The sequence below is a fragment of the Muntiacus reevesi genome, chromosome 13 (genome assembly GCF_963930625.1).
Source record: "Muntiacus reevesi chromosome 13, mMunRee1.1, whole genome shotgun sequence".
Classification (NCBI taxonomy): Eukaryota; Metazoa; Chordata; class Mammalia; order Artiodactyla; family Cervidae; genus Muntiacus; species Muntiacus reevesi.
The window spans coordinates 163,976-175,006 of NC_089261.1; the positions used below are offsets into that span (position 1 = coordinate 163,976).

General features: G+C 65.2%; 2 protein-coding genes and 1 non-coding gene across 4 annotated transcripts; 1 reads left to right on the top strand and 2 right to left on the bottom strand.

The window, feature by feature from the left end:
• Nucleotides 1–1,535: 1,535 nt before the first annotated feature.
• On the bottom strand, nucleotides 1,536–6,660 carry RANBP1 (RAN binding protein 1). Its single transcript, XM_065905009.1, has 6 exons — nucleotides 6,482–6,660; nucleotides 5,424–5,560; nucleotides 3,985–4,142; nucleotides 2,624–2,752; nucleotides 2,281–2,346; nucleotides 1,536–1,940 (listed from the first exon to the last, which is right to left on the bottom strand). The coding sequence occupies exons 1-6, from the start codon at nucleotides 6,494–6,496 to the stop codon at nucleotides 1,825–1,827; spliced, it is 621 nt and encodes a 206-aa protein (XP_065761081.1). The 5' UTR covers nucleotides 6,497–6,660; the 3' UTR covers nucleotides 1,536–1,824.
• On the bottom strand, nucleotides 2,121–2,243 carry LOC136146205 (small nucleolar RNA SNORA77). The gene has a single exon (XR_010658933.1). It is a non-coding gene; the product is annotated as a small nucleolar RNA SNORA77 (small nucleolar RNA).
• Nucleotides 6,661–6,933: 273 nt separating the features above from the next.
• TRMT2A (tRNA methyltransferase 2 homolog A) lies at nucleotides 6,934–10,886 on the top strand. 2 transcript variants are annotated; one of them, XM_065905008.1, is made up of 12 exons: nucleotides 6,936–7,198; nucleotides 7,317–7,852; nucleotides 8,042–8,150; nucleotides 8,373–8,554; nucleotides 8,701–8,815; nucleotides 8,902–9,017; nucleotides 9,087–9,198; nucleotides 9,492–9,614; nucleotides 9,767–9,842; nucleotides 10,066–10,182; nucleotides 10,300–10,396; nucleotides 10,491–10,886. In XM_065905008.1, the coding sequence occupies exons 1-12, from the start codon at nucleotides 7,175–7,177 to the stop codon at nucleotides 10,717–10,719; spliced, it is 1,836 nt and encodes a 611-aa protein (XP_065761080.1). In that variant the 5' UTR covers nucleotides 6,936–7,174; the 3' UTR covers nucleotides 10,720–10,886. The 2 variants fall into 2 exon arrangements, with proteins under 2 accessions (XP_065761079.1, XP_065761080.1); XM_065905007.1 differs by having other exon boundaries at nucleotides 6,934–7,198; nucleotides 8,902–9,198.
• The last annotated feature ends 145 nt before the right edge of the window (nucleotides 10,887–11,031 follow it).

Below are 11,031 nucleotides of genomic sequence, written 5' to 3' on the forward strand. Positions count from 1 at the left end.
GGACCCTCCTGCCGGGGAGTGGGCCCTGGGGGATGGGGGGGGGGGAACGGGGGCCCGGGGGGATGGGGGGGGACGGGGGCCCGGGGGCTCCCCCCCTCCTCCGGGTCACTCTAGCCAGGAACCCGCGATCCTGGAGGGCTGCTGAGGGCCCGCGCACCTGGGGTCTGGTTCAATTAGGGTTCGCGCTGCCGCCAGGCCCCACGTCCGGCCCACGGGCCCTGCGCGGGGCCCTTTTGGCGCAGACCTTTCTCTGAACACCTCCAAGCTCCTGCGGGGCAGGGCCAGGCCCCTCCTGCCTGGAGCACCCTCCCTCCCGCCCCAGGACATGTCCAAGGGTGGCCGATCGTGACACAGCAGGGCACCTTAGTGGTTTATTCCTTGCCCACTTCATAGCCCCTGAGCCAGAGGAGAGGGTGGCGGCCTGCAGGGTAAGGAGGGTGGGGCGCTGGCCCTCCCTCTCCTGTCCCAGGCTACAGGCCTCATGGGAGAGTGGGGTGCCCTGCCCCTGCCTAGAACAGGACAGGCTCACCCCCTGCAGGAAACCCCACCTCCGGACCCCACAGCTGCCACTTAAGGTGGACCTGACCACAGTAAGGTCGGGCCAGCCTGGGTCCTCTCCCAAGTGGGAATCCATGTTGGGGGGGGGGGGGGGCGGGCAGCACAGGGCCTGCTTCTCTGTGGCCAGAACCCTGTGCAGTCCTGTGCCTGGGCCACTCAGGCTGGTAGACCCTGCCTGGCCCCGGGGCCCCAGGACAGCTGCTGGACAGAAGAGATGGTGCGGATGTCCTCCCACCACCCCCAACCACAGCCTCTTGCCCGCTGGGGAGCAGCCCCCAGGAGGCCCCGGGTGGCAGGCAGGTGGAGAGTGGATACCTCCTGGCTCTACCCAGCTGCCTCCACCTCCAGTGGCCCAAGGTCCTGAGGACACACTGCAGTCCTAGCCCTGCCCCCTCAGGGGCTCTGGATCTGTAGGGGGTGGGTGCGGGGCATGGGCAGGAAGGATGCGAGTCCCTCTGGGCAGAGGGTCCCAGGGGGCTGTGGCCCAGGGATCCCTTCCCAAGGGCAGCGGGGAGCAGGCCTGACCTGCAGGCCGCGGGCTGACATGGACCAGGCAGCCACTTCCCTTCCCCACCCCACACAGCGTGGCTCAGGGCCAAGCACAGTCGGGGCATCTTCCAGCTGGGTCCTGCCATGCTCCCCAAACCCCCGCCCCCACGGGACTCCCTCAGAGCCGGTGGTCTCTGCAGAGGACACAGCCTCACAGGCGCTGACTGTGCACTTGGGAGACCCGCCCCCCGAGGATGCCCCACCTCTACCCAGGCAAGAGGGCCCGGAGTCACATGGGACAGTCTTCTCTGAGGCTGGTCACGGGGCTGCGCCCAGCTCCAGGTCGAATGGGCGGCTCCGCCAGGTCAGAGGGCCACCCAAAGACGCCCGGTCAGAGCCTGGGACACACCAAGGGCACCTGGTGGGCGTCCTCACCCCAAGGCCAGGGGCAGCGCGAAGGGGCGGCGCACACACGTCCTGCCTCCATGCAGGTTTCAAATGTGTTGTTTATTCGCTATTTTGATGACTATAAATAAGTGTTTCCACTATGGAAAAGAAAGTTAGCACAGTACATTCTCGTGACCAGGGAATGGATTTTCTGAAGTTGTCTTCACGAGGGCAAAAACTTAGAAAAAAAACAACCTGAATGTTGGAAGTCAGTTCTTTATATAAAGTCCCTTGTAAAAACAAAACAGAATAAAAACAAACCGAAAAGAAGGCGCAGGGCAAAATTAAAAAAAGAAACCGGGGAGACGGGGGCAAGGTGCCCGGGGCGCCTCACTGCTCCTCCTCGGCCGCCGCCGGGGCCGTGTCCTGGGGCTGCTCGCCTTCCTGCACCGAGAGTGCCTCGAGCTTCTCTGCCACCTTCTCGGCGCTGTCATTCTTGCCAGACCCTGGGGGACACAGGGGCACAGTGAGAGGGAGGCGCGGCAGCCGGCCGGGCCCCAGCGTCTCCAGGTGAGCGTGTGCCCGGGACGCCGGTGGTAGCACAAGCCTGAACAAGCAGGCACCACTAGCACCTCCCCAAGCCCCCGCAGCCCCGGGGAGACACAGCTGGCCCGTCCCCAGAAAGCACCCGTGTACCGGGGTAGCTGTGCTGCCCTTAAAAGGGCAGAGGTCACAGCCCCCCGCCAGTTCCTGTGGCAGACGGAAAAAGCACCCGCCTGGGGCTGCGGCTGGGTGCAGAGTGAGTCTGCAGAGCGCCACCCCCCACACCCCATGGGCCTGCGGCACCTTTTTTTTCTTTCTCTTCAATCTCTTTCCTGCATTCTTCAAACTTCGTCTTAAATTTCTGTGCATCTGCAGAGATAATAGAGGACGCCCCCAAAGATCCCTGAGCAGCAAGGGGGACGCGGTCCTGGACGGTCCCACGGACAGCCCACTCCCATCCGGGCAGCCCATCCTGCCAGGCACTGTGCTGGAGGAGGCCCTGCAGAGCACAGGCGGCCAGCGACCGGCTGCCACTCTCGACAACGCCAGCGGGAGGGTGCCCCGGCCCGGGGAGGGCAGGCTGGGCACAGCCCCGTGAGCACAGACCTCCCCAGAGGGCCCCCCAAACACATCCGGGTCCACTTACTCTCTGCGTTGAGGAAGCGGATGGCCAGCAGCTCCTGCTTGGGGCACTCATCGGCGAAGTCAGCATGGGTATTCCAGACCCAGGCACGGTCGCTGCCCGCGTTCGGCTTCAGCTCCATCATTGGCGTGACTAGAGGGAGAAACCCCATGAGGACCACGTGGCTGCCAAGCCGGCCGCCCCCGCCCCGACCCCTAAAGGCCCAACTGGAGCAAAAGCCTGGTTGGGGGTTCACCAACCAGGCCCAGACAAAGGTTTGTGGGTCTGGATCTTATCCAAACCCCTGAAAACATCCCGTGTCCACTTAAAAGCAGGACTGTACTGAATCTGAGACAAGGGCAGCCACTCCCTGACCCGGAGGACACCTCAGCAGAGGTCTCCAACGCCACCAGACCCGTTCACCACCCGCTGCCCCCGGCCCTGTCCCTGTCCAAGCAGACCCAAGGCAGATGTGGACCACAGCTGGGCAGGCCCAGCCTTCCTGAACATGGTGCCCACAACGGGGCCGAGTCCACACCTGGCCACACATCAGGACCCAGCCCACAGGAGGCAGGGCTATAGCCGAGATGCGTAAGCCACAAGTGGGGTGAAGGAGACCCGCCACTCTCGGCCTTGCACTGCCCAGGGACATCCCAGGGAAAGAGGCCACCAAAAGTGGACACCGAAGGCCCATGACCAGCTAGTACGCCAGAGATCGAGCAGCCCCAGGATCAGTGTGGGCGCCCATCCCTCAGGCCACGCAGGAATTCAGGGAGACCAGCTTCTCAAGAAACGAGTGCCCCACAGCCACACTCGCCCCACATGGCTGGCAGAAGCCTCCCAGGACCAGCCCCAGAAACACATCACACTCAGCACCAAGACCACTCATCCCAGCCCAGACCCCCAGTGAGCCCGCGTGCCTACCGGCCACTCAAGGCCCCACTCTGCCACCACCCACCCACCTGCACACCAGGCCGGAGACCCGGTGACCAGCCAGACTCTGGGAGAAGCACGATCAGGGAAAAACCCCTGGCAAACACCTCAAACTGGGCTGGAGAACAAGGACCAGGCCAGAAACAACAGGCTGGTCTGGGCTGAGCGGGGCGACCTCGGAGCGCGGACGCGGGGGCTGGCCCACGAGTGTCGATGGGACCGTGGTACTGGGAGGCCTGCGCCCACCTGTCCAGCCACATCACCCTCCCGGGCTGCTCCCTCTGGTTCCAGTCGGGTCAACCGTGCGCCCCGAGAGCACCGCCCCTCGCCCCGCCCACTGCAGTGATTGGTGCAGATCTTGCGCGTCCCCGCCCCGCCCGCCCACTGCAGTGATTGGTGCAGATCTTGAGGGTTCCCGCCCTCTCTGAGGGCCCGCCCCTCTCCCCGCCTACTGTAGTGGTTGGCGCAGATCTTGAGGGTCTTGTCCCTGCGCATGAGCAGGCGGATGGTCCCCTTCTCCTTGTGCTTCAGCAGCTTGACGTCCCCGGTGCCCCGCTCCTTCCACTCCGGGAGGTCGTTCTCTGAAGCAAACCGGAAGAGCTTGGCTCGCCTGCGAGGAAAGCAGCGGGGCGAGGCGTTAAGCGGGCGTAGGAGGGACAAGGCCGCGTCTGCACCCGAGGCCTCGCCAGAAATCCCTTTTACTCCAGAACTGCAGGTCAGGACATCACCAGAAAAGCAAGGAGGCCCAACGAACCCCAAGTCTTACAGAAAAGCCTGACCGCTCAGAGGGCCCACTGCACTGCCAGCCGAGGAGGCCATCACGGTGCGGGGGCTCCCTGGCGCCACGGATGCGGGCCGGGGACGAGGAGCCTTTCCTTTGCTGGGAAGACAGGCTGCAGGCCTCCACTAGGGCCACAGGCTCTGGGCCGAGACCTGGCCTTCCCGCCCACAGCAGCCCGGCCCTCTGCCTTGCCAAGGACCCCAGCCCTGCCGGTCCCTTTCCTGCGGAGACTGTTCTCCGCGCCACACGCAACCATCAAGTGAGCAGTGGTCCCACGAGGAGGCCCCTCCCGCTGGCCCAGCCTCCCTGGGGAGGTGGGGAGGCACAGACGGTGCTCCCACCCCAGGCACTTGGGACTGGTGTCCAGCCTCCCGGTCTTAGAGGAGGGTTGCGGTGCTGGTGATCCCCTCTGCTTCCCTCCTCCGACCCACAGCAGAGGACTCAAACCATACTCTGGTGTTTCCGAGGGAACTTGAAGGGGTGGAGAGTGGGTTCCTCCTTCCCTCCCATGGCCCAGCGATTCCCACTAACTTGCAGCTGCCTCTCCCAAGGGTTAGGGTGTGTCGTGCAGTGCCGGCACTGTCACTATCACCTAGCCACACGGCTTCTGTGAGTGCTTTTCAAGGTGACATGCCCACCGTAACCTCTTGTTGAAGGCACCAAGATCACAAATGATTTTTTAAAAATATAACTTCGATGACTAACCACCCACCTTTTATCTGTAATTCCAAGCTTCATTTCATACATTAAAAATCTAAATGAATCGAATTCAGGAGCTTCAAAGAGTACCAGTGCCGAAGAAGAAAAGACAGTGTTGGTAAAGACCCGATGCTCAACCAGAGACGGGGGGCTGTGGGAGTCTTAAAGGCGAGGTGGCAAAGACAGGGGTCTGTGAAGATGTCAGTTGTGGGCAAAGCGGGACAGGCCTCAGGGCAGTGTGGGTCCCAGGGGCCAGGAATGAGTGTATTCAAGAGCTGCTTAATTTCAATATGGGAGTAACCATCACAAAATCCTGTGGTTAAAGATCAAGCTGAGACCTTAACACCTGTTAAGAAATACACTTTCGACCTCAAAGTGAATGTGCCTACTTCTGAAAAGATGCCAACTTACATTTTAAAAAGTTCCTCTTCATCTTCTTCCAGCGTTTTAATTTCTTGCTCGGGAAGAGAAACTATTGGCTCAAACTGGGGATCGTGGTTGGACTCATCAGCATTCTCGGTGGAGGTGTCGTGGTCCTCGTGGGTGTCCTGCAGTGGCGGGTGGAGACGTGAGTGATCTTCTGGCTGCGCCAGACCCCATCAGTGCCCAGAGCGAGGCATTCCCTCTAGTGAGGCATTCCCACATTCTCCAATCTGCAGTGAGACACTGGACTCCGACATCCTCTTTCAGATGCCAGGACACCACCTCACAGACTCCCCAGACTTGCCCGCACTTCATCTGTAAGATGGGAACACAGATGCTGCCACGTGCAGATTAAGGGGACAACGACGGGGTGGAGGGGTGGGGAAGGGCCTCGAGTCGAGCACTCCTCTTATAAGCCCTTTTGAGTTTTTATTGGGTGAGAAAAATCTGTGCTCTTGCTTAAAAGTTGTGGCGGCGTCCTAGTACGTGTGCAGAATTCAGTTCTGCCAACAATTTTATCTCGGTTGGGGAAATGACGTGTAAATCAAAAGGATTCACGCAAATAAAAGCCCCAAGGTTCGGATTCAGCGCGGAGGACTAACTACGGGGCACAAAGGATCAGGTTTTGGGCTGTCTCACGGAGCACGTGGCTTGGAGATGCATAGCCCCGGAGGGTAAGACGCCCGGACTGAGCTCCCCGGCTCGGCCCAGGAACGCAGGCCTCCGCCGGCCACTCGACACCCCCCCCCCCCCCGCCACGAGCCCCGGTGGCCACAGGCCGCCCGCTAGGCCGCGCGGGCGCGGAGACGGGTAGCGGCTCGCGGACCGACACCGGATGAATGGAGAGCCTAGCGGGCCGGCCGTGTCCGAGCGGGGGGCCGGGGGAGGGCGCGAGGCCCGGCCGCACCAAGGTCACGCGGCGCGGCGCCCGGGCCCGCGGCCCGGCGGGGGTTGGAGACGGCGCGGCCCGCCCACGTGGCCGCCGGCGGCAGCGGCCCCGGCGCCCCCCGGCGCCCGCCCCGGCCCGCTCGCCCGGCCCGGCCCACCTTGGCGGCCGCCATGGGCGCGGCGGCGGCGGCGGCTCGGCGGGCTCGGTCGTCGCGGGCTCCGCGGCCTCTCGGCGGCTGCTCGCAGCTCCTTCCTCCGCGTCTGGCGCCGGCGCCTCCCGCCCGCCCGCTGGCTCGCTCACTCGCTCTTCCCTCCGCCCCGCGACCCGAACCCCGACCCCTGACCCCGGCGGCGGGAAACGCGCCGCTATTCAAAACCGGCGCAGCTTTATTGGGCTCGCGCGGCGGACACTAGCATTGTCCGGCCCGCCCCGCGCTTCCCGCCAAAACGCCCGCGGCGCATGCCCGGCCAGCCAGGCAGGCTGGGAGGGGGACGCGGGGGAACACGCACTCCCGGCGGCCCTCGCGCACACTTCCGTCCCGCGGCCGCGCGCGCGCCCCTGGAGCTAGAGGTCTGCGCTGGAGGAGGGGTGCTCGAACGGCGCGTGGTGATGTCGTCGCCGGAAGCAGGGACGATAGAGACGCAACTTCTGCGCTGTGCACGCCGGCGGCCGGGCGGGAGGGCGGCAGGCCCAGGTAGCAGGCGGGCGCGGGCCCCTGGCGGGCGGGCGGCGCAGCGCGTGGCCGAGGCCCGGCCCCGAGCACCGGGGGTTCGAGTCCCGGGCCCCTCCCAGGCCGCAGCCGGACGGTGTGCGCTCCAGGCCCTAGGCGAGGGGGCGGACGCTGCGGACGATGGGGGACGAGCTGGACGGCGAAGTACGGTGCGGGGGAGCCGGCCGGGCCGGGGGTCCGGGCCGCGATGGGCTAGGGAGGCCGGGCCGGGACTCCGGGCGCGCGGGCCGCTGCCAGCCCCGCGCCTGCCGTCTGCACGCAGGGCCAGGCGCACGTCGGGGATGCCGGTCAGGACGGCGCCGCGGCGCCGTGCCCGCGGCGGGAGGAGGAGCAGGCAGCGGCGGCCGGGCTGGCGGGGCCGGGGCCCTACGGATACATCCGGGCCGGCCTGTTCACCTCGGAGGTCTTCAAGCTGGAGCTGCAGAACGTGCCGCGCCACGCCAGCTTCAGCGACGTGCGGCGCTTCTTGGGCCGCTTCGGGCTGCAGCCCCACAAGACGAAGCTCTTCGGGCAGCCGCCCTGCGCCTTCGTGACTTTCCGCAGCGCCGCCGAGCGCGACAAGGCCCTGTGCGTGCTGCACGGGGCGCTTTGGAAGGGCCGCCCGCTCAGCGCGCGCCTGGCCAGGCCCAAGGCTGACCCCTTGGCCAGGAAGAGGAGGCAAGAGGATCGGGGGGAGCTCTCCGCCGGCCCGGCTGCATGCGTCGCCGACGTGGTTACCCCTCTCTGGGCCGTTCCCTACGGGGAGCAGCTGGAGCGGAAGCGGCAGGAGTGTGAGCAAGTGCTGCAGAAGTTGGCCAGGTGAGTGTGGGCGCGGGCACCCCGGGCTGGGCGCTGCATTCGCTCAGCCCACTCCCTGAATCTCAGACACAGGCTCTTAGGGAGTCATCCCAGTAAGAGCCATGTGTTCCTGACTCAGGAACTGGGTCCTGAGCGCCCCCCGAGTCGGGGGTGTTCGGAGCCCCACCGCTGCCCTTTTTCTGCCCACAGGGAGATCGGGAGCACCAACCGCGCCTTGCTGCCCTGGCTGCTCTCACAGAGGCACAAGCACAACAAGGCCTGCTGCCCGCTGGAGGGCATCCAGCCCTCCCCCCAGCAGGTTAGGTCTTGGGGTCCCACAGAAACTTCTCCCACTTGGTCCTCCTGCCCTCAAAGCTGCTTCTGGTTCTCACCAAACACCCGTTGGTTGCTGTCAGCATGGTGCCCTTGACTGCCAGGCCCATGGGGGAGCCTGGGCCTCACATCACCTCTGCACTGCCGGTGTTGGGACAGTCAGAGTGAGAACCAGCGTCTTTCTTGTTTCCTTTGGCCTGTCCTGCAGACCGAGTATCGGAACAAATGCGAGTTCCTGGTTGGTGTCGGCGTGGACGGGGAGGACAACACAGTGGGCTGCCGGCTCAGCAAGTACAAGAGCGGGACGTGTGCCGTGGCAGCCCCCTTCGACACCGTGCACATCCCTGGGGCCACCAAGCAGGTGGTGAAGGCGTTCCAGGAGTTCATCCGGTGAGGTTGCTGGCGGCCTGGGATATCTGAGGCTGTCTGAGAGCAGAAGATGGGGTCCCGCCCAGGAGGGGGCTCTGGTGGTGGGGCTGGAGGACACAGAACTGGGGGCAGACATGGGCACTCAGGGCCCTCTGTGGCTCCCACAGGTCCACTCCCTACTCAGCATACGACCCGGAGACATACTCAGGTCACTGGAAGCAGCTGACCGTGCGTACCAGCCGCCGCGGCCAAGCCATGGCCATTGCCTACTTCCACCCACAGGTCTCAGGCAGGCAGCGTGTGGGAGGGGCGTCTGGGCCAGACTGGACTTGGATGGTCTCATTGGCCCTTTCTACCGCCTGCTCCAGAACCTGAGCCCGGAGGAGCTGGCGGGGCTGAAGACATCTCTGGCACAGTACTTCATGGAGGGACCGGGCAAGGCCAGTGGGGTGACCTGCCTCTACTTCGTGGAGGAAGGACAGCGGTCAGTAGTTGGGACGGCTGGGGTGGTCTTCGTGAGGACTGTGAGTGAGTGCTCCTCTCGCACCCACAGAAAGACCCCCAGCCAGGAGGGCCTGCCTCTGGAGCACGTGGCCGGGGACCGGTGCATCCGTGAGGACATGCTTGGGCTGACCTTCCGCATCTCCCCCCACGCCTTCTTCCAGGTGGCTGGAGCCTGGGCTCAGGAGGGCGCTTGGGGTGGCGGGCCAGGGTGGCCAGTGGGCAGAGTATCTGGGGGGAGCCCAGGGCCACAGGTGGGATCTGTGGTGCCTGCTGCCATGGGGCCCGACAGGGCCGGCACTCAGGAGGAAGTAGGGGGTGGTGGCACTGAGCTGTGTTCTTGAGCCAGGAGACTGAGAGTGGCTGGAGGGGCCTTAGGGCGCCCAGGGAGTCGGAGGTGGGGAAGCAGAGAGGGAGCCGGGCGGGGGGTTGCTCTGATGGCCCGGCCCGCACCCAGGTGAACACCGCTGCAGCTGAGGTGCTCTACACGCTCATCCAGGACTGGGCCCAGCTGGACGCGGGCAGCACGGTGCTGGATGTGTGCTGTGGCACGGGCACCATCGGCCTGGCCCTGGCCCGGGTGAGCCCCACCACGCCAGCCAGGCGCACCCCCTGCCCTGCTCCTGTCGTCCCACTTCCTGCTGTGCGCCCCCCACCCTGTACCAGCCCCTCCTTCGCTGCCCCAGGAGGCCCAGGCTGGGCAGTCATCAGTCCGTCCTGTCCCCGCTCCAGAAGGTGAAGAGAGTTGTGGGGGTCGAGCTGTCCCAGGAGGCTGTGGAGGATGCGCGGGTGAACGCCCTGGACAACGGTGAGGGTGTGGGGTGGCCAGGTGGCCCTGAGCCCTTACCGCCCATGCGGTGGGGGCAGAGAAGGCCCCACTGCGGACCCACGGTGCACCACACCACCTGGGGCTGCCCCGCAGGGAAGGGCTTTCCTGAAGCATCTTGGTCCTGGGGCTCTGGGACATGGTGGTCTGGCAGGCCTGTGGGAGGGGTCGCAGGCTGCCTGACACGGCTGCCCTGCCCTTGCAGAGCTTAACAACGTGGAGTTCCACTGTGGCAGGGCCGAGGAGCTGGTGCCCACCCTGGTGAGCAGGCTGGCCTCCCAGCAGCTCGTGGCCATCCTGGACCCGCCCCGTGCCGGCCTGCGTGAGTGGCCGCCTCCCCAGGGGCTGCTGGGAGGCAGAAGGCTGCCCAGGGGCTGCCCGGATCTTTCCCTTGGCGGGCGGCCTTGGGGACCCCCGTTGAGGTTCTGTGTCTCCCCAGACTCCAAGGTGATCCTGGCCGTGCGCCGAGCAGAGAACCTGCGGAGGCTGCTGTATGTGTCCTGCAACCCGCGGGCAGCCATGGGCAACTTCGTGGAGTGAGTGTGGGGTCAGGTGGGTGGCTGGGTGCCTGGTTCACCCCTGCGGGGGGCCTGCCACACCTCTACACTGACTGTGCTCCACCCTATACAGCCTCTGCAGAGCCCCGTCCAACCGCGTCAAGGGCACTCCCTTCCGGCCAGTCAAGGCTGTGGCCGTGGACATGTTCCCTCAGACCCCGCACTGTGAGATGCTCATTCTCTTTGAGAGGGTGGAGCACCCCAATGGTGCGGGGGCCTTGGAACCCCACAAGTCTGTGGTCCAGATCCCACCAGCACCCCCAGGTGACACCCCACCAGAAGCCAGATCCTCCCCAACTTAGGGGCTGCAGAAACCAACCCTTCTGCAACAATACCTGGACAGCCATAGGCAGAGCCTGGGGTCCTCAAGGCCCGCCCAGGATGGCTAGGCAGCCACAGAGGCCACCAACCCTGTCCCTCACCCCCAAATGGGCCACAAGGACTGGAATAAACAAGTGCTGAACCGCCAGTGTGTGTGGTGTGAATACAGGGGGGCAGGCCCCGGAAGGCATCTCAGAACTGGGGGCAGCCAGGAGTCCCAGCAGAGCCTGCGCTGCGCAGAGGTGCAAGGACTGGGAGCCAGCCACCCCACCTGCCTGTCTCTGCCCTCCTGG